The following is a 22,921-nucleotide window of genomic DNA, read 5'->3' as shown; positions in this document are numbered from 1 at the left end:
ACAGATGAGAACCATGCTTCCCTACCATTGTGGATTTAGGGCTGACCAGCCTCAACTTTGTTGGGCATTTTTTAGGTTTTTGCCCTTCTTGGTTATCTTGCATTTATGTTATTTCCATATTGATTCTTGTTTTTATGCCTGTTGCATTTAATTTTGTAGTTATGTCCTGTTCTTCCTAGTGTTTCATTCTTAAGTCCACAGTGATTGTTTATTACCCTCATCTGTTCCTTGTTGCCCCAAGTCTCTAGTGTTTGTGAGTAATTGGTAATGACCCACGCCTGTCCCTTGTCATGCCCTTGTTATCCACATATTTAAGTGCCTGTGCTTACTCTTTCTCGGTTGGTCATTGGATTTGCCTGTTCTGGCCCCTAGTTAGTTGTCTATGTTCCATGTTTCCCTAAGTGTTAGGTTTACCCCCATTTACTCCTTATACCCTACATGCCTTTGTTTTTGCGACTAATGGTCCATTTATTTCCGGTGTGATTTGTATTTAGTTTCTAATAAAAACCCCTTTGTCTGTAAGCCGCACCATGAATCATCCTTCCACCATGCCCTACCATAACACATCATCATTATAATTTTGATTTTACCCGAGCCAATATTGTTTATGAACTCTGCGATTAAGTTCATTCATACAGTAAGTTGATAAGTTAATGAATATTTCACAAATATGGCCTTGCATCAACTTCGCACTTGGAACCGGGGCCACCGGACACAAGTCAATTTGGATGTATCTCGATAAGGGAAAGGCAGGACATTTACCTACCAGTACTATAATATACACAAAGTATTGTACAGCAAATAATAATGTAAATATCACAATACTTTATAATATAAAAGCAATACACACACTGATGTCCTACTATGTCCGTTTCTCCATCAGTGTATATTATTCACTATGGACCCCGAATGTAAATGTGATCAGACGTGACTCGATCAGGTGTAACGCAATATAAGACTTTATTGGTGTGCAGCCCAGGTACGGCATACAATAACCTAATTTTCACTTTAAAGAAAAGCCAGTGGAGGTGGAATTAATGTCCAGCAATAATTCACAAAATGCAGAGAAGTGAAGAAACTCTGAAGCCGATAGTTTTATTTGCTTTTTTCCCCCATACAGTTTTTCCATACAGTTACAACCCAGGTACATCAATACATTGTCTCCTGAACTCTAACCTTTCATGATGGATCTGTGTTCTATAATTATAGTGGTCAGTGTTGTTATAACTACAAGGGTCAGTATTTGGTGATTTGATATCAGCTATAAATATCCAAAACACAGTTTTGCATATTAATATCCATCACACCTGTAATAGTATAAAGATTAAAGCTATAATATTTATGAAAAGATATGTCATTAAACCATCAATAATAGAGGTGAGTACATTTATATTTTTTCTACACTACTATACAACGTTCACATATACCATTATATTGTAATACTTGCTCCCAAATCAAAAAAAATAAATGCAGAAAAATGAATGCACGTAGCATTACAGCACAATGTAGCATTACATTGTCACAATAATGCTCCACATGCTCAGTATTTTTGACTCTAAACATATATATATGATGACAATTTATTAGGTGTGATCAGTTATACAGAGCAGCAGGCTTTCTGCTCTACAGTATAGTGCAGCAGCAGGTGGCAGGGTAATCGTTGGTGTAGACCTTATGCTCATTCCCATACACGATATATGAGAGCGGCCGCTCTTTCCACGTGTATGTTACCTTTGATATTGGAATGTATTCAATCGTTTGCCGCTGGAACAAAAGATGTTTCACAATTAATTCTGATATTCAGGGACTATATTCAAAGACATCCAAAGGCAATGTAAAACTCAAGTCTAAATCATGAACTGTCAGCATCTAACAGGCAACTTTACTTTTAATATTGCAGTTTTATTATACGGTTGAAAAGACATGCTTGGATTCCAGCAAAAATTAAAATGATTTTCCATTAGAATGATTTTGGAGAAATATTTTTAAGCTTATTTCTTAAGGAAACTTTTTTGTAAGTAAAGAATTCAATGCAAATAACGATAAAAAGTATAGTAATAGTAAATTCATAATCCAGTAACATACTGTAGTAGCTTATTATCATGATCAAGCATTATGTACATCAGGGCTATTCAACTCACGGTCCTCAAGGTTTGAGCCCTGCTGATTTTCCAGCCTTCCTTCACCTGTGAGCCAGGTGTGAAGCCTCTGACCAATCAGAATCAGTAATTATTGAACTAACTACCTGGGAGAACTGAAAACAAGGCCTGGATTTGGAATCGAGGGCCTGAGTTGAATAGCCCTGACGTACATAATTACATGTACTATACCTTTATACGACTGTTTACACCAACATCACCACAAACACACGAGTAATGCATTGTGCTGTGACGCCAGTAGGTGATAGGAAATTTTTAGTTCCATTATAACCTTATTGGACCACCATCATATATGTGGTCCCTCGACTAAAACATTGTTATGCGACACAGGACTGTATAGAATGTACAGCAACACCTGCTCCAATTTAAAATGTTTTTAATTAGTCAAAATGGGCTACAAGCAATCTTTAATGCAAAGGGTTTAAATGCCTTCATGGAATGGACTTCCATGGCCGAGCAGCTGCATGCAAGCCTCACATCACCAAGCACAATGCCAAGCGTCAGATGCAGTGGTGTGAAGCACACTGCCACTGGACACTGGAGCAGTGAAAATGTGTTCTGTGGAGTGACGAATCACGCTTCTCTGTCTAGCAGTCCGATGGATGAGTCTGGGTTTGGCGGATGCCAGGAGAACTTTACCTACATGACTGTATGGTGCCAACTGTAAAGATTGGTGGAGGAGGGATAATGGTATGGGGTTGTTTTTCAGGGGTTGGGCTAGACCCCTTAGTTCCAGTGAAGGGAACCCCTAATGCTTTAGCATACCAAGACATTTTGGACAATTCTATGCTTCAAATTTTTTATTTTATTGTCAATTGCTGTTTTATTGCTGTCCTTTTAAGGATCGCGCAATAAAAGAGTCTGCTAAAAAGTTAACTTTGCTGTCCACCTCCTGATCTCATCACCACTTTGAGTGTCACAATATTTTATTCATTTTACCTGCGACAAGTTTAGAATTAATGTTTAAATCGGGTCAATGGATCGATCTTTCAGTTTCTACAAAATAAAAGAACAATGTAACATTATTCCATTAATAAGCTGGCAAGTTGTTTCACAGCCAGCACCGACGATAATAGAGAAAACTATATTAGTTATGAATTGAATTTTCCAATTATGTGGAAGGTTTGGACATGATAGCCCACTCTCGCTGATGTTACTGTTCCAAATTCAGAGACTAGCTTATCTGTGGTGCCATGCTGGAGTGGTTTTTTCTGGCCCAGAGCCAATTTTCTGCAGTGGAAACGCGCAAAACAAGTTCCAGACAGAGAAAAAGCTTGGCACCTCATTGTGCCCCCTCCCCATTTCGAGATTGGAGTGTGTCAGCCATAGGCCATACCTGCTGGAGGATGCGGGCCGTTTGGGAGTACTGTGCCTGGTGCTCCCTCACCAAGCGCTCGGACTCATGATTCAGCTGGGCGTCTGGGAATCCCATTACGGGGTACACCTGTGTGAGGCAATCATTAAGGTCGCACACATCTTCAAACAGTTACATGGCTGTTGAATGAACAATAGGCAGCATATACTTTGCCATGAATGTCGTTAAAGTTTTCGTTACCAGCAGTTTGGTGTCCTCTAACAGTTTCTTTCCAGACACAGTACTGATGGTGTCAGACTTCAAGCCGCTGGATTGTTCCATAGTATAGTCCGATTTATTGTTAGTCCTAAGTTAATCAAAAGTAATGAATGAATAATACATATATATAGTTAAGGCATATTATTCAATTTCTTTCCATCCATCCATCCAATTTCCATACTCTACACACATCATTGTCAGGTAATAATACCATAATAATACCAACAATATATATCAACCAACTCAAATTTTAGGTAGACCTTGTCATTCATCTGACATAATGACACTTGACCCAATAATTTTCTCCAGAGTATTTGTACAGGTGAATATTTTACTAGGGAACTTGAGATTAAGAACCATTCATTTAAGTCCATTTAACTTCTTCTAGACCACTTACTAGTCAATGACCAGTCCCTATGGGATTTCATGGAGTGATTGTCGTAGCCAAAAATACTTGATTTTACAGTGACTTTTCTCCAAATTTCAAATGTAACTTGTGGACTTGTGTGTTTTTTTTGCAGAACATTTGTATAACTTGGCAAAATTGCAAGTGACTTTTGGTTTGTGTCAAGTCCTAGTAAAAAAACACTCAATTCAACACAGCAGCTAATGAAATTAGTGCCTGTTAAGGCATTACAGGATGTGTCATGGTCCAAAAGCAAGGAGTGAATAACTATCCAGCCTTGTTCATTTTGAAAGACTTTAGATGTGTTAATTTCAATTAGAAAGAAAAAGCTAAAGAATCTCAATATTATGCATATTAAATCGATCCATATGAAACCTGTGGTGTATTAGAGTGCATTTCCACTGCACCAGATACCGTACTTTTGATACTTCAGAAAGGTCCCGAAAGTACAGTACTTTGTGTTATTTTTCCACTGGTGTTTTCATACCTTTATAGAGTATGGATATTATAGCGTGGATGGTGTATTTTCTATACAAGATTTTAACTCTGTCACAAGAAGAAAAAGAAAAAAAACTTGCAAGCTTTGCAATATTAATGATTATTCCTTTTCAAGATTATCAGGTACCGGTATATGTTTAAAAAAAAAAACAGTTTAAAGTTTACTTCTGCAGCAGTTGCATGAATACTGCATGCGTTCTCCAAGATAATCGTAATCGTTTTCACAGGAGTTAAGCTGACCAGCGGGTTCAGTAATTCCCAGACATTCTCAGATCTTCTCTGTATTTAGCCAACTCTATTAAAACATCAGAAAAACAAGGAAACTCCCCACAATCACAAATTTGTGTGTTTGTGAAAGTACATGCACACCTTGGTAATTTAATTACTGTATCCAATAAATTGTGAAAATGTGAAACTTTTGTGGACTCATGTTCTCCCTCGGCTTTTGACAGTCCGCAACGTTTCCGAAACAAACAGCCCAAAAGGAAAACCAAGCAATTTCTTAAATGGTCATACAACAATGTGTGATATACTTATTCAAAATCACAAGCACATACAGGGCCCACTAACACTCACAAAACTGTAAATAATGGTATTAGCTAATTTTTCCATTACTGTTCTATGCAGGTGGAACACAGAGCATCCTAAATTTCAGCTTGTGGTCAAAGGACATGAGTAAACCTACACAGATCATGTACTTTGGCACTTGTGAAACTTACAGCTGATTTGTGAAATTAAATTGTATTCCTCATATCCATTGTTATCTATGCAGGTGGAACACAGACCTAATGCTGAAAAGGCAAATAACCCAGCAACTACATTTCAGCTTGTGGTCAAAGGCCATGAGTTAACCTGCACATACACTACTCAAAAAAATTAAAGGAACACTGTGGAAACACATCAGATCTCAAAGGAAAAAAAAGTCATGCTAGATATCTATACTGATATGGACAGGGTAATGTGTTAGGAACAAAAAGATGCCACATCGTTTGATGGAAGTGAAAATTATCAACCTACAGAGGGCTGAATTCAAAGACACCTCGAAAATCAAAGTGAAAGCAGGCTTGTCCATTTTGCCGAAATTTCATTGCAGCAACTCAAAATCGTACTCAGTAGTTTGTTTGGCCCCCACGTGCTTGTATGCATGTCTGACAACATCGGGGCTGCTCCTAATGAGATGACGGATGGTGTACTGGGGGATCTCCTCCCAGATCTGGACCAGGGCATCACTGAGCTCCTGGACAGCCTGAGGTGAAACCTGGAGGTGTTAGATGGACCGAAACATAATGTCCCAGAGGTGTTCTGTTGGATTTAGGTCAGGTGACTGTGGGGGCCAGTCAATGGTATCAATTCCTTCATCCTCCAGGATCTGCCTGCATACTCTCGCACCATGAGGCCGGGCATTGTCGTGCACCCGGAGGAACCCAGGTCCCACTGCACCAGCATAGGGTCTGACAATGGGTCGAAGGATTTCATCCTGATACCTAATGGCAGTCATGGTTGCATAGTCTAGCCTGTAGAGCAAGGGTGCCCAACTCCAGTCCTGGAGGGCCGGAGCCCTGTGTAGCTTAGTTCTTTCCCTGTTCCAACATAAATGATTCAGCTGAAGAGCTGTGTGGTAATTAGCACAAAGAGTTGAATTAGGTGTGTTAAATGAGGGGAAACCCAAAAATGTGCAGAGCTCTGGCCCTCCAGGACTGGAGTTGGACACCCCTGCTGTAGAGGTCTGTGTGCCCCTCCATGGATATGCCTCCCCTGACCATCACTGACCCCTCACCAAACCGGTCATGCTGAACAATGTTACAGGCAGCATAACGTTCTCCACGGCTTCTCCAGACCCTTTCACATCTGTCACACGTTCTGTGTGAACCTGCTCTCATCTGTGAAAAGCACAGGGTGCAAGTGGCAGACCTGCCAATTCTGGTATTCTATGGCAAATGCCAATCGAGCTCCACGGTGTCAGACAGTGAGCACAGGGACCACTAGAGGGCGCCGGGCCCTCAGGCCACGCTCATAAAGTCTGTTTCTGATTGTTTGGTCAAAGACATTCACACCAGTGGCCAACTGGAGGTGATTTTGTAGGGCTCTGGCAGTGCTCATCCTGTTCCTCCTTGCAGATACAGGTCCTGCTGATGGGTTAAAGACCTTCTACAGCCCTGTCCAGCTCTCCTAGAGTAATTGCCTGTCTCCTTGAATCTCCTCCATGCCCTTGAGACTATGCTGGGAGACACAGTAAAACTTCTGGCAATGACACATCAATATGCGCCATCCTGCAGGAGTCGGACTGCCTGTGCAACCACTGTAGGGTGCAGGTATCACCTCATGCTACCAATAGTGACACTGACTGTAGCCAAATGCAAAACTAGTGAAAAAACAGTCAATAGACATTAGAACGGAAAAATGTCAGTGGCCCCCACCTGTTAAATCATCCCTGTTTTGGGGGTCGTCTCATTGTTGTCCCTCTAGTGCACCTGTTGTTAATTTCATTAACACCAAAGCAGCTGAAACTGATTAACACCCCCCTCTGCTACTTAACTGACCAGATGAATATCCAAGAAGTTTAGTTTACTTGATGCTATACTCTGATTAATAAGCATTCCTTTAATTTTTTTGAGCAGTGAATCATGCACTTGGGCTCTTGTGAAACCTGCAGATAATTAGTGAAATTAGCTTATATGCTTCATATTCATTATCTACGAGTTTTAGTGTCAAAGTCCATGATTTGTTTATGCCTAGTCATGTTCCTTGACCACAAGTTGAAATTAAGTTATTAGGTTCTTTGGCTTTGGAGCATTAGGATGTTCTATGTTCCACATGCATAGAAAATAATGGATATAAGACATATAATTTAATTTCATAAATTACCTACGATTTTCACAACAGCCAATATGCATGATATGTGCAGGTTTACTCATGTCCTTTTACCACAAGCTGAAATGTAGTTGCTGGGTTCTTTGGCTTTTCAGCATTAGAATTCTCTATGTTCCACCTACACAGAAAATAGAGCTGGATTATTTTACATTTTCACAATTTATTGGATGTAGTAACTGAATAACCAAGGTGTGTATGTAATTTCACAAACATGCATGAATTTGTGAATGTGGAGTATTCTTGTATTTGTTATATTTTAATACATTAAATACAGAGATGATCTGGTGAATATTGAACCCACTGCTAACTTAACTCCACTATAATTTTCATCCTTGCTTGTTTTAATCACTCCTAGACAGATTGGTGAGAAATTTATTTATTCTGAACACTTTTTTTGCTTTATAAATATCCCAGTATTTATTACAACAAAATTACATTGCGATATTTGAAATTTTTCCAATATTGTACAGCCCTAGTATTTTACACAAAATTCTGCTTTTTTTCTTGTCATGGCATCCTGATTTTGATCGTGATTAAATTTGTTTTCATGCATCCATTACATGGCTCCACATATCCATAGTTTTGTTTTTAACATAATCGTTGTTTTCTGAGTTTGTAACTTTTTTGAAGACACTGGTTGCATTGGGTTTCAGATGCAGGCTATTTGCAAAATAGATTAAATTTAACATACATAAATGTAAGGTAATCTATGCAGGGAGCAGAAATGTAAAGTACAGATATTTTATGGGTTCCACTGAAATAAAGGTCGCTGATTATGAGAAAGACCTCGGTGTGTATGTTGATGCTTCCATGTCCCACTCTTGCCAGTGTGGGGAAGCAATTAAAAAGGCCAATAGGATGCTGGGTTATATTTCTAGGTGTGTGGAGTTTAAGTCAAGGGAGGTGAAGCTACGATTATATAATTCCTTGGTAAGACCCGACCTTGAATATTGCTACCTTGGAAAGGGTGCAACGCAGGGCTACGAGAATGATTCCTGGTCTTTGAGGAATGCCATATGAGGAGAGGTTAGCTGAGCTGAATCTGTTTAGCCTCGAGCAAAGGAGACTATGGCCTCCTCTCGTTCGTAAATTTCTTATGCTCTTAAAACCAATCAACAAAGAGGGTGTTTGCAAGTCCTATCCCAAAGTACCAAAAAAAAATAGGCCAGGTACTGGAACTTTTGGTACTGGTACTTGACTGGAAATCAATGGGAAAAGGAAAGTATCAAAAGTACGGTAACTGGTGCAGTGGAAAAGCACCCATATGTACATTTAGCTAGTACTGCAAAGGACCCACTTCTGCCTCCATAACCACTCCGAACAGTCGATGTGTGTGTGACCAAATGTCCCCCACAATGTAATAAAACCCCGTTTTTTTTATATAGTGGGGACAATTTTTCAGGTCCCCACAAAGATCTGTGAATGCAATCAAAAAACTAAAAATGGCAGAAGTCTCGTATTTTGCTTGGTTACATATGGTTAAGGTTAGGGCTTACACAGATACGAACCATTTGACTTTCAGGTTGATGTAAACCACGAGTTTCCCCTTGCCTTTGCAGGTCTTACATTCCTGTGTCCCCTTCCCACTGCAATCCAAACACGTGCTGAAACATAGAGAGATGAAATTGTACAAGCAGTTAGTACTTGGTGGCTAAAGGGGCAGTGTGCCATCCATCCATCAATCCATCTTCCAACAGCCTAAACCATGCAGGTTTGTGACAAACTGTGGAAGCAATCCCAGACAGCATTAACAGTAGCAGTGCACCCTGCATGAGATACCAATAAATTGCAGGGCACGTACACCCAAGTATACAGGATGGGCAATTTAGAGATGCCAGTCAGCCTAATGTAATATCTGCAGGAGGAAACACCATGGAGATGCAATTACTGTACACAGAGAGCAGAGGCTGAATTCAAACTGCCAGCTCTAGAGGCCATTGTGCAAAACCAGTGAAGTAATCATAGGCCAGTTCCATTTCACCAATAAACCCCCTTCATCGGAACACTGTCACCGTGTCCCTTGACCAAGAACTTAGTGAATGCTGGTGATGTTGTCCAGTATTTACCTCTCAGCTACGCTGTTGTCTCCGTCACTGCTGGAAACTCCAAGATGACGCTGAAGAGTAAAGAGAGATCATGACCACATAGTCCGAAAGGAACAAAAAAAATACTCTTCCAAAGAACTCCGGCTGCCCTGAACATGAATTATCTAATGCTGCATTGTGACTGTGCATGAATTATGATATTAGTCAAACTTCCCTTATCCGGGCACAATGGGGCCGAGGGTTGCCCATAAGTAAGAAATGCATGTAACTTAGAAATACATGAACAGTACAGTACAATGTACATGTACATGTGTACACATACAAACTACAGTGGTACCTCAGAACTTGAATTTAATCCGTTCAGAACTCCGGATCGAATCCTAAAAAGTTCGAGTTGTGATCGAATTTTCCCCATAAGAAATAAGGGAAAACCAATTAATTGGTTCCCGGCCCCAAACAATTACACCTAATATGTTTTTTTTTTTTTTTAGCATTTAAAGACAAAATGAACCGGATAAAACAAGAAGAGCATATATTGTACTAAACACATCTAAGCTCATTTATCAAAACAGTAATTTGTAAAGCAAGAAAAATTTATCCAAACAATGGGTAAAGTTAAAACAAAAATGTTTCCTGCCCCAATCGTCCGCTCCTTCCGTGTGCCACGCCCCCTCGTTAACCATGTCTTCAAATATCGCCTACCGTAGACTCAGCCACTCCAAAATGGTATGCAACAACTGTGTGATTTTCCTTTTCGTATCTCTGTAATGATATTGAGCTTCTTTTGGAGGGACATGATCACTACGCTTCCTTTTTGATTTTGCACAGTTTTACGCGCCGCTGTAAGTTCAGCTCCGCTCACAGCCTCGTCCTCTAGCTCTCTCTCCATTCGACGTTCGCTCCACCTCCACGTGCAGACTCCGCCCACGACTCTCTGTATGCGGCATTCGTTACTTCCGTCTTCCGAAGTGAAAAGCCGACCACAAGACATCTGGGAAGCACTACTCACTTATTGATTATTGTTGCTGGTTTGCTTTTCTTTGATGGATATTACTGTGTATGATTTGTTTGGTTTATTGGATTTCTGATTTTCGCTTTGCCCTTGTCTGTACTTTCGCTTGGGTTTACTTGCCATTTGGTTTCGATCGCTCACCCAGTTTTGGGTTAACATCTTTATCGTTTTTGCTATATTCACTCCTTTTGCACCGGGTTTCTTTGTTCTGTGCCCGTGGCGTGTCAATAAAAACAGAAAAATATAAAGAATACCCCTTTGTCCACGTGTTCCCTTGTCCATCGCACCCTGTCCTTCCCTTACTCCACATCCCCTTTCCCTTTCACTCTGTTACACCACAACCCTAGACCAGGGCTCCTAACAACAGCTGCTGGTTGTGTAAAATTAATTTCCGCATGCAGGTGCCTAGAGCTGCCCGGTAGAGGGAGGTCCGGATAAGGGAGGTTTGCCTGTACTACTGAATGCCAGAATGCTCTTACTTTTCCAGAGCCCTCACATATGGTGCACTTTATTGTCCCATTGGCATGACAGGTATCACAATCCTAGGAACAAAAGAAGTACAATGTGAATATTTTGTCATTGTCTGTTTTTCTGCATCTTATCGCCATTATCGGGATTACAAACCCCTACACTGCCTGTACACTGCATACAGACACCTGCACTGCATGTACACTGCATACAGACCCCTACACTGCCTGTGCACTGCTTACAAACCCCACAAAACACCTACCTTCTGTCTGAAGCCATATGTTCTGCATATAATGCCATATGCTTCTCTTATAATCATAAACTCAGTAAAATTAATATGTACCTACAGATTAAATCTAAATACCATTAATACAAATTCCCACTTTTCTGCACTAGTTCAGAATATCTGACAAGAACACGGTCCTTCACATGCTAAAGATTTGTCAGCTGCACTGAAAGGCACTACTATCAACTCCACCACACTGCAGAGTGCAGTCATTTGTCCATGAGAATATGGATACCTTGAGAGATGAGGTGTTGGGAACCTTGATGTCTTTGGTGGTGTCTTTAAACATTTCTGGGGGCTGGGCAGGGATATTCCAGGGAGTTGGTGCCATTTGAATATGCGCATCGACTGACTGACCTTATGGGAACGAATAGGAGAGTGACAGAGATGGTGACAAGGAGAATCCTGACACAGAGTAAGACAGAACCAGTCGATAGGCGAACAAAAAGTAAAAGTCAAGTGTAATGAGAATGCGTAAGGTTACCAATTTACCTTCAATTCATTGACTACCAACATTCAATACTGAAATGAATACTAATATCATGCAGGACAGCCCCAGGGAAAACCGGAAGGATAATATCTCCCAGCTGGCTCGGGAACATTTAAGGATTCCCCAGAAGGAGCCAAAGTCAGTGATCATATAAAAACAAACCTGGTCTGACCTGCTCAGTATGCTGCCACCTCGACACGTGCGATACGTCATAGCAGTACTCAACGGTCATTCTAACACTGCGGTCAAAGGAAAGAAACACAGCAACTATGTGGAGTCTTGCTTTGCTGTTACCAGTGTAAGGCTCCTGGCTCCACTCTGTAGATCTGGACTCCGTGAAGGTTTCCAGGCGGTACTGTGGGGGGGCACACAAGGCACACCTCTGTTAGCCTGAGCGATTCCGAGCTGGTGGACATTCCCATCATACACACACTCAGCAAGATTCTCTTCTCTCTTCTGATGACACTGATATCTACTAATAACTCTTTGCTTTTCTTTCCTTTCTAAATTAGTCATGACAGGGTTCCAGCCCTAAATGATCCACAGCTTAAATAGCTTGATAACTCCAACATTCCTTAACTTGTTCTTGGAATCAGAAAAAGTAAATTAAAAAAATCAACACACTTTTTGTTATTCCTGGTTTTTTCCATTTAGCATTCATACTGTGTACAAACATTCAGTAACACTTTACTTGATGGGGCACAAATAATATGTATTAATTAACCAGAAACCAAGTCTTAGTTGCATATTGATCTCATGTTAAATCATCATTAATGAATCGTGATGCATGTTTTATCAAGCATTTACTATATTTGTTACTATATCAGTTAATTCTGTAAACCTCTGCAAACAACTGAAGGAACCACTAAGGAACTACCGAGGGAACAAGTTATGAATAACAAGTTAAATACGGACCTCATGTTTGTCCATTATTAATGAATCATGATACGTCTTTTATCCCAAGCACTTACTATAAGTGATGGCGGCGCGAGTAGTTGTAGCGGCCGAGCGACCCTCAAGATTTAGCAGTTTTCTTTTTATTTTTTGTGTTTTTACATTTATTTTCCTGAATCGAGTGTCAGTCGCACATATGCAGTACAGCAGGACTGAACTGATTATGGTTGTGGAGCAATGAAAGTGGCTGGGACTTCATTCCACCGGAGATCCGAAGAACCGCAGTTTCTGTTTACAACATTCCCCCGCTGAAGCGGCGCAGGAAACGGAGGCACAGGAAACAGAAGAGGGGCAAGAGAGGTGGGCTGAGGGCTAGGCTAAATGCTAACCCCACAAACCGGCCATTCCAAGTCTCTTTCTTGCCAACTCCTGGTCACTCAACAACAAGATGGATGAGCTACGACTGTGGATTACCTCGCGCCGTTTGGATTACTGTGTGATGGTAATAACAGAAACATGGTTGGACTCTTTCACCCCACTAACTGCGACCGAGCTAACAGGCTATGCTACCTTCAGAGCGGACAGAACAACTGAGTCCAGTAAGAAGCGGGGAGGAGGACTGTGTGTGTTTGCAAACAACAACTGGTGCACTAACGCCACAGTTAAAGACATTCACTCTTTTCCGGACATAGAATACCTGATGGTACAATGCAGACTGTTCTATTTGCCGAGAGTGTTCACGTCGGTCGTCGGTGCCGCCATAGGCTAATGCTAAGCTAGCCTTGGAGGATTTACAATGCTCCATTAACCAACAGCTTATGGCGCACCCGGACTGTGTCATAATTGCAGTGGGAGACTTTAACCACGCAAACCTGAAGTCTGTCCTGCCTGGAGTATATAAAAACGAGAGCTTTCCGAAGAGGGAAAATAACATTCTGGACTTGGTCTACACCAACATTCCAGAGGCCTACAAAGCCATCCCTCTGCCACACCATGGACGTTCAAACCATCTCTCTCTGTCCCTGATACCTGCTTATAAACCTCTAATCTACAGACAAAGACCAACAGTTAAAACAATTCAGCTGTAGACTGAGGAAGCCACCGCAGCCCTACAAGACCGCTTTGACGCTACGGATTGGGAAATATTTGCAGAGGGAACAGACCTAGACGGTCACAGCTGCTGTGCTCTCTTACATCAACTTTTGCACTGGGAGTGTTACCACAACAAAGACTATTAAAGTGTTCCCAAATCAGAAGCCGTGGCTCAACAGCGGGGTGCGTGCCCTGCTTAGAGCACGAGATGCTGCCTTTAAGTCAGAAGATCAGCAGGCTTACAAAGAGGCACTTCGGTCCCTGCTGAAAGGCATCAAAAAGGCCAAGCGCAGACACGAACAGCGCATCGAGGAACACTTTGATAGCAACAACTGCAGGCATATGTGGCAGGGGATCAAGGCACTTACCGCCTACAAAGACTCCTACACACCAGCAGACTCTTCAGACAGCACCCTACCTGACACCCTAAATCAGTTCTTCGCCCGCTTCGACCAACACAATAGTATGGCCCACACTCATCCTGCTCTTCCAAAAAGGGTCGACACCTCCATCCAGGTCAGAACCACCTTATGCAGAGTCAACGTGAGGAAAGCAGCTGGTCCAGATGGAGTTGCAGGGATGGTACGTAAGGCATGTGCAGACCAGTTAGAGGTTTTCACAACCATCTTCAACCTGCTACTGCTATCTGTAGTTCCAACCTGCCTTAAGTCAGCCACCATTGTTCCACTGCCCAAGAAGAAGAGCGCAGTGAGCTGTCGGAATGATTACCGCCCAGTTGCTTTAGCTCCCATCATTACCAAGTGCTTGGAAAGACTCATAATGACATCTGGACAACAGCAACACCTATGTGAGGATGCTGTTTGTGGACTTCAGCTCCGCCTTTAATACAGTACGACCCCACAAGCTGGTTCAAAAGCTGAGCAACCTGGGCCTCAGCAGCTCACTGTGCACCTGGATAATGGGCTTCCTCAGCAGCAGACCCCAGAACGTCAGGATGGGAGACCACATCTCCTCCACTCTCACCCTGAACCCTGAACACAGGCATGCCACAGGGGTGTGTCCTCAGTCCCCTCCTCTATTTCCTTTTCACTTTCAACTGTTCTCCCATTCACACCAGCAACACCATCATCAAATTTGCTGACGACACCACCATGGTAGGACTGACTGACAACAATAACGAATCAGCTTACAGGGAGGAGGTCCAGCAGCTGAGGCAATGGTGTGACAGTAATAACCTGGAACTGAACACACCCAAAACCAAGGAGATGATAGTGGACTTCAGGAGAGCCAAGTGGGCTGAGCACTCTGCTCTCTACATGGATGAAGAGGTAGAGAGGGTGGAGAGCTTCAAGTTCCTAGGGGTCCACATCTCCGCCGACCTCACCTGGTCCACAAACATCTCTCACCAGGTGGGGAAAGCACAACAAAGAATGTACCCCCTCAGGAAGATGCGTCAGGGTCACCTTCCACAAAGGCTGCTGACCAATTTTACCGCTAAACCAATGAGAGCCTCCTGACCTGCTGCTGCACAGTGTGGTTCAGTAGCTGCACTGAGGAAGACAGGAAGAACCTGCAGCGGGTGGTAAGGGCGGCAGACCGGGTAATGGGAACGGCACTACCCCCCCTTCAAGGACATTTACACTGGCAGACTCCACCAGAGAGCCAGTAAAATCATCAAAGACTCCTCACACCGTGGACACCATCTTTTCTCCCCCCTCCCTTCTGGTAGACACTACAGGTCAATCACAGCAAGAACAATGACGGCACTAAAAGCTTTTACCCACAGGCAGGCAAATGCGCCCATCCCCCACCCTCTGAATGACTGTTTCTGGGAAACAGTATCCACCCCCCTCAATGACTGTCTTCTATCCAATACTATGCTTAGGGCAGGTCGTTAAGCACACACTACCTCACACTGACACATTGCACTCAGACACTCATACTGTAATAGGATGGCTGTCTCTTTTTGTGTGCTGTTCTTATTTCTCTAATTTATTACTTTAAATTGTGCTGTCAGACAGAGAGCTGCTAAACGGTTTTTCACTATTTCTGTAATAGAGACAATAAAGATCTCTTATCTATATTTGTTCCTATATCAGTTAATTCTATAAACCTTTGTGAAATACTGAAGGAACAAATCACGAATAACAAATGAATCAAGATGCATCTTTTATCTCAAGTAGCAACTATATTTGTATAGTTATAACAAATATACTATATTTGTATAGTAATAACACATAGTTATTACTATTTGCGCCCCATCAAGTAAAGTGTTACCCATGATTCTACTCATTAGAGATTCACCCTGTAGGTGTTGAATGCCTTCATCTCGGTGATCTTCCCATCATTTACGGGGTCTGAGCCATAGCAGCAATGACCAGACACATACTCCTTAAGGGCGCTGCGTGCAGCTTCCTCAGTCAGCGGTGGGACACTGTTAAAAAAAAAAAGAAAAGTACGTAACATGGCCTCCCCAGACACACATATACATGCAAAGCAGAAAGCTGTGACCTCCTCTCACCAGCAGTCCACATTGTGCGGCTCAGGCTGAGGGAATGGATTTGCAGGAATCGGAGGAGGAGGGAGGAATCCACCTTAGATTAGATTAGGAGAACTTTATTGATCCGTGCAGCAAGTCACACAAATGCACGGACACAAAAGAAAAAGTTAGTTCAAAACAGGCAAGGTGCAGAGACAGTACACATAGTACACCTAACTGGATTTTTGAGAAACAGTTATTAATAAAAATCATACCCACTGCTTAACAAATTACAGTAACAGGACAATGGGATATTGTGAAGAGTATTAGTTTTAGTACTCAAATCAAATAATCAAATAATTTTTTATTACATAAACGTATACACTCACTGGCCACTGTATTAGGTACACCTTCCTAGTTCCAGGTTGGACCTCCCTTTTGCCTTCAGAAATGCCTAAATTCTTCATGGCTGCATCTTCATGATGTGAATCTCCCATTCTACTACATCCTATTAGTGCTCTGTTGGCTTGAGATCTGGTGACTGTGGAGGCTGTTTGAGTACAGTGACCTCATTGTCATGTTGATGAAACCAGTCTGAGATGACATGAGCTTTTTCACAATGTGTGTTATCCCGCTGGAAGTAGCCATTAGCTGGGTGCACTGTGGTCATAAAGGGATGGACATGGTCAGCAACAGTACTCAGGTAGGCTGGGACATTTATATGATGCTCAAGAGGCCAAGGGTGTGGCAAGAAAATATTCTTCACACCATTACACCACTAGCCTGAATCGTTGATACATGCAGGATGGATCCAAGGTTTCATGGAGTTTACGCCAAATTCTGACCCTAACAGCTGAATGTCGCAAGAGAAATTGAGACTCGTCTGACCAGGCAACGTTTCTCCAATCTTCCATTGTCCAAATCATTTTCGCCCAGAGAACTGCCGCTCACTGGATGTTTTTTTCCCTTTTTCAGCACATTCTCTATAAACCTTGGAGATGGTTGTGTGTGAAAATTCCAATAAATCACCAGTTTCTGAAATACTCATACCAGCCCATCTGGCACCAACAACCATGCCACGTTCAAAGTCCCTTGAATCACCTTCTTCCACATTTTGGTGTTTGATGTGAATATTAAATGAAGCTCCTGACCTGTATCTGCATGATTCATACATTGTGCTGCTGACACATGATTGGCTGATTACACATTTGCTTCAATGAGCGGTTGAATAGGTGTACCTGATGAAGTGGCAAGTGAATACATAAACCACTAATAATGATTAATGCAGTCTACATGACATGACATGAAATATATTAATGGGTTGTTCTGAAAACTTCTTTACATACGTAATTCTCACAAAGGATTCATACCGGGAAAATTAAGTGTAACAGGAAATCTAAGCATTTACCTCCACCTACACCATCATAGCCTGGGATGCTGGCAAAACCCATCGGGGGACTTGCCAAACCTTGGAAATTTGCAGTAGGAGGGGGGTACATGTCTGGGAGAAAGAGAGAAGAGATCATTCAGCAGGGTTGCTAACGTGTCAAGGTAATTTATCTCAGGTGAGTGGGTGTGTATTCGTGCTCCGACATTTATTCCATGTGCCACTGGACAAAAAGCAGAGTGTTACATTCCTCTGCAAAACGTTTCGTTCGCAATGCTAACAACAGACATCAAGTTTGAGGGGCCAACGGGGACACAAACAAGTCCAAACAAATTACGCTTTTGTCAGCTGTTTCGTTAGTCAAGAACTCTGGACTATGGTATGGTATGGGTGTCATCGTAGGAGAGACCGAGCCATCAGTCAAAGTGCTATCTTAATCCTTTCTTCAGGATTATGAAAAACCCCTATCTTTTGGTCAAGAGGCAGATCAAAAGGACTAAGAATTTGGAGCACGGGACAGGACTGTGTCACTCAAAACCTGCTAAGACGTACAGGTAAAGCATGAAACGTTCAAAAGAACTGTTTTACAAGCCAAAAAAAAAATATTAATTACCTATGCCAGAACTCCCACACTCTCTCCCCTCCACACGCAAAGCACATTAACTTCATTCACTTAATTAGTTGCAGATGAATAATGAGTAGAGAAGCTTGTGCCCCCGCCCTGTCCTTCCTCTGGCACATTCCTTGCAATACACAGACCTTAGGAAAAGAGAAATCCAATATAGCCTTGCAGCACTGTCATACTATACTCACTAGACACAGGAACAAAGGAGGTGTCTTGCCCTTTGCTCAACAATGGGGATATCGTAGAATTAAAATTCTAAATAATAATAGTAATAATAATACCTTTAATTACATTTAATTACGTAGCAAATACTTTTCTCCAAAGTGACATACAATTGAAAAAACATATTGAGCGAGTTCCAGCCACTCCCAGTTAGTTGGGTTTAAGGGCTGTGCTCAATGGCTGACCGGTGCCATCACTCTGTCAAACACAGGATTTAACCTGGCAGCCTTCTGATCACAGGCACAGCGTCCAAACCTACTGAGGTACACACCACCCGAATTCACATAGTGCTTTTTCAGTTATGCCCTGTGGCTGTGATCACAGACTTCAAAGATTTCCATCTTTGCATCGTGTGTTGTTCACGTTCACGAGCCGTTACACACCTCAGTTTGGGTTTCACGGTTTCTTGCTGTTCCGATACAGCAGCAAACAGGATATGCTCTGAAACTGTTTATTATTAAAGCTTCAGACTCAAACTATTAGGAACATTTGTAAACACCAAATAACATGCAATGTGCCTATTGATGTGGCTGAATAAACAGCTTTAGAGAAGCGTCTTTGCACATTGCGAAACAACATATGCAAAAGAAAAAAAAAACATTGGATATATTTTTTAAATGGAAAGACTTGGCTCTGAATGTTTCACTATGCATGACGCCGAGCCTGTCACGTCAGCAGAGGACCTAAACGAGAAATACCTTCATTACAAGCCACATTGTTGCCCAGACACAATGATACAAAGACCTTCGAACAAGATAAGCCACCAGGTCACAAATAGACTACTTCGCAGATAATGTCCGTCTGGGTAAAAGCAACATCCCAGCTGCAGTCTTACAAGTTTCATCGCACCCTATATATATATATATATATATATATATATCATTCAAAAAATGTCAGCCACAGGGTTTTCTGCATCTCTTAACATTGCCTTCACTAAATACGCTTCATTACCTATGCGACATCGAAAAGACTCGAGATTGCATTTTTACTAGTAAATGTGATTTTTACTAGTAAGAATTAAGTTATGACCAGTAAGCCTTATACCAATAAAAGACAATTTGGCTTAATTACCACAGTACGACTTATTATCGACTATAGTATATATACAGAGTGCAGGAACATGAAGCAAACAAGCCACAAAGCAGCCTATAAACTAACACAGCAACTCACATTTAAAATAAATCTGAAATTCTGAAACAAATATTCATGTTTAGTTTTCTATTTTGAAATCTGCTTGTATTTGGAGAAAATCAAAGGTCGTCTGGTAACAGTTTAAAAGATCTGTAATTCGATGCTTACATGCGCGTTATTAGCGTTTATTTTATTCATCATTTATTATACAAAATAAATAATACAAAAGTTATAGAAATCTTCATACTTACTTGGTTGTGCTTGCAAGCCGTACATGTTTGTTAAAAGGCTGTATAGGCGATTTATGACTGAATTAAGCTACACGTTGAGCTCTCAATCTGCTTGACACAGATTTCACACTTGTTAACTGTTTTCTGCGATAATTATTTTTTTTTCTTTTCGATACAAAGGTATTTCCATGCGTTTGTCTGAAAGCATATGGCGTGGAGTGGCTACAACCGTCGCATATAAGGCATGAATGCCGAGGGAGTATAGCTTACGAGAAAGACCCCACCCTATCTTTAGGCGTACGGCACTCCTGCCCACAACAGCTGCAAATCTCAGCTGAAAACAACACCGGGCATCTTGGACCAAACTTTTGTTTTACACATGTTCAGGGCTCAAAAGTGTCACGCATTGAGCGTTATAGTCACTCTTTTCAGTCTTTTGTCACGCACTCCCGCCACACATTGTATTTCTCATGCGGAAAAATAATTTGTAGGTTAATATGCCACAGCTCCCAATATTTCTCGGACCGCGGCACAATAGCGCCTCACTATGAAACAAGCGCGTCTCCGCTGGATTCCTAGAGCCTGTGACTTACCAGCCAATCAAAAAAAGAAAGGGCCTAAAAAATAGCCAATCAGAAAATAGCAGTATTGTATCTGGGTAAAATGCAACACAACAACCAATGAAAAGGCATCCTGGAATTCTTCGCGTGATTCTGCTACTTGTAACGAAATCCTCCGAAAATTTCGTTGACCCATCCATAGGAGCTCCGAACATCACTTCAAGCACTTGTCATGTTCTGTTTTAATGTTACAACAAATTCACAACTTGTTTGACACAAGAAATGACAACTTGACTGCTGTTCGAGAATGTTGCCCAGATAATTAGCATCAGTTTTTCAATGCTGAGTGTCTGTAACCTAAACTTAGCCAAGAGTTTTACAGTCTGTTCACTGACAACAACACCTGTTCAGAACAAGTAGTCTAGGTCATTTTTTGTTATCAGAGGATGACTGACATATTCTCACATTATGATAATCTCTCTCTCCAAATAGGCTAAATAATTTTATTGGCACTAAATAAAGTGTATTGCATCATAGATGCATTAATCATTGCATCCGTTAAGCATCATCTCTTTTGCCTTGAGTGGAAAGCCCAAAAAGGCCAGGTTAGAGAATGCTGGCCCAGAGCAGGTGGCGAAAAGGTTTGGCCCATTAGAGGAGGAGACAGTGCAGGTGGGTGAGACAATGCAGGTGGAATAGGAGGAGATGGTGGAGGTGGAAGAGGAGGAGACAGTGCAGGTGGAAGAGGAGGAGACGGTGGAGGAGATGGCTAGGGTGTCAGAAGAGACCATCAAAACAAAAGGGAAAAAAGTACCAGGAGCAGCCACCTACAAGAGCTATTTCAATAATGAATGGACCTCTAAATGGCCATTTATTACTGTAGGAAGCACCAGCTACTATTGCTGGTGCTCTATCTGCCACAAAGAGAGCTCCTGTGCCCATCAAGGTGTGCGGAATGAGCTGGTGATGAAGATGAGGGAAAATCTCTTTACACTGCTCACGGATGGCTCAAATGACAAAGGTATACCTTTGACAGCTAAATCCCCTGTTTCCATTTCCTCATGTTCATGTCACACACACTGAAATAATACACATGCAGTACATGCTTGCAGAGTTAGTTATGTACCATATTGTTACATGACTAGAGAAGATGAATCCCATAACTGTCAGGGTATTTGAGACCACGAAAGTTGTGCACAGATTTCTCGACATGTGCACCACAAGTGTTAGAAGCTGTGGCACAGCTGATGTTATATATAAAAAAATAAATGACGTCCAGATAGAGCATAACATACCATGGAAAAATTGTGTTGGCCTGTCAGTTGACAATGCCCCAGTTAATTTTGGTGCCAAAAATTCAATTGCGGCAAAAATGCTTCCGGAAAATCCCAGCGTTCCATACATTCATGGATGCCCCTGCCATATAATCCATAACACTGCCAAACACGCAGAGCAGAGGCTTTTGGAAGTAAGTTTCAACATGTTTGCTTTCCATTAAATATCTGTTAAGCTATAGGTGAAGTAAATAATTTGCTGTAAAATGACATAACTTCTTTGTGCTCATGTCGTATTCTGCAGATATCTGGATTTGACACTGAGGGCCTTGTGGTTGACGTTGGATATTGGATTAAGGGCTGCATGAACTGAAAAGGTTACTTGAAAGGTTTGTAATTCAATTAGCTCCAGTGTTATACACCAAAAAGTGAAGAAAAGTGTGGCTAACTTTGTTTTTCTTACATATTTTACCAGAACTTTGTGACCTCCATGGCAGTGAGTACATGGAAATGCTTCTGCACATTATTGTGAGGTGGCTGAGTTTGGAGATGTGCATCACCCGCATTCTGCAGCAGTATGGCCCACTCACCAGCTACTTCAAATCTTTAAGTAAATTGCACATCATATTGACACTAGTTCAGGACAGTTATATGAGACACCCAATAATAATAACAACCTATCTATTTGCAGATAAGAAACAACCAAGGTTCCGAAGGCTGGCGAAGGTGTTTTCCGATCCCCTGACGGAAGTCTACCTCCTGTTCCTTCAGGCCACATTGCCAGATTACAATAAAGGAAAACATTTTAGTAATAGAGGCCCTTGGTTCCTTTTTTCAAAGGTGACTGGCTTGAACCAGTTTGGGAGGCTATCAATGGGCGCTTTTCCACAGCACAAAGTACGGTACTTTGCTTTTCCATTGACTTCCGGTCGAGTACCAGTACCGAAAGCTCGAGTACCGAAAGTGCCAAACCAGCTGGGGTACTTCGGCACAAAATACACACAACGAACAGCGAGAAACGAAATAAAAAGCAGTAGAAACCAAAATATAAAAAAAGGAAAACGGAAGGATGGACAAACAAGGAAACACAGGCTTTAATCGCCATATGGCCGGAAGAACATATCCAGCGGAATTTGGATGGCACGACTCGAAATAAAAAAGTTTTTGCTTTTCCGGGCATTTCAGTTTCCCTATATTTCCCCTGTCGCTGTTGTTTCCATGTCTTTTTACGAAGCTCTTGAGGTAACCAAGCCATATA

The 22,921-nt window shown here is 41.7% G+C and overlaps 1 protein-coding gene across 1 annotated transcript; it reads right to left on the bottom strand.

Annotated features, from left to right (window-relative positions):
* Positions 1-1,070: 1,070 nt before the first annotated feature.
* LOC111843629 (protein SSUH2 homolog) lies at positions 1,071-20,355 on the bottom strand. Its single transcript, XM_023811348.1, has 12 exons — positions 19,851-20,355; positions 17,643-17,735; positions 16,277-16,349; positions 16,060-16,189; positions 12,103-12,163; positions 11,554-11,675; positions 11,044-11,106; positions 9,574-9,623; positions 9,016-9,111; positions 3,715-3,820; positions 3,496-3,603; positions 1,071-1,764 (listed from the first exon to the last, which is right to left on the bottom strand). Exons 1-12 carry the CDS (start codon positions 19,873-19,875, stop codon positions 1,624-1,626), a joined length of 1,068 nt encoding a protein of 355 aa, XP_023667116.1. The 5' UTR covers positions 19,876-20,355; the 3' UTR covers positions 1,071-1,623.
* Between the last annotated feature and the right edge of the window lie 2,566 nt (positions 20,356-22,921).

This window comes from Paramormyrops kingsleyae, chromosome 8 (assembly GCF_048594095.1).
Source record: "Paramormyrops kingsleyae isolate MSU_618 chromosome 8, PKINGS_0.4, whole genome shotgun sequence".
Lineage (NCBI taxonomy): Eukaryota > Metazoa > Chordata > Actinopteri > Osteoglossiformes > Mormyridae > Paramormyrops > Paramormyrops kingsleyae.
This window is presented reverse-complemented; position numbering and strand designations above follow the sequence as displayed.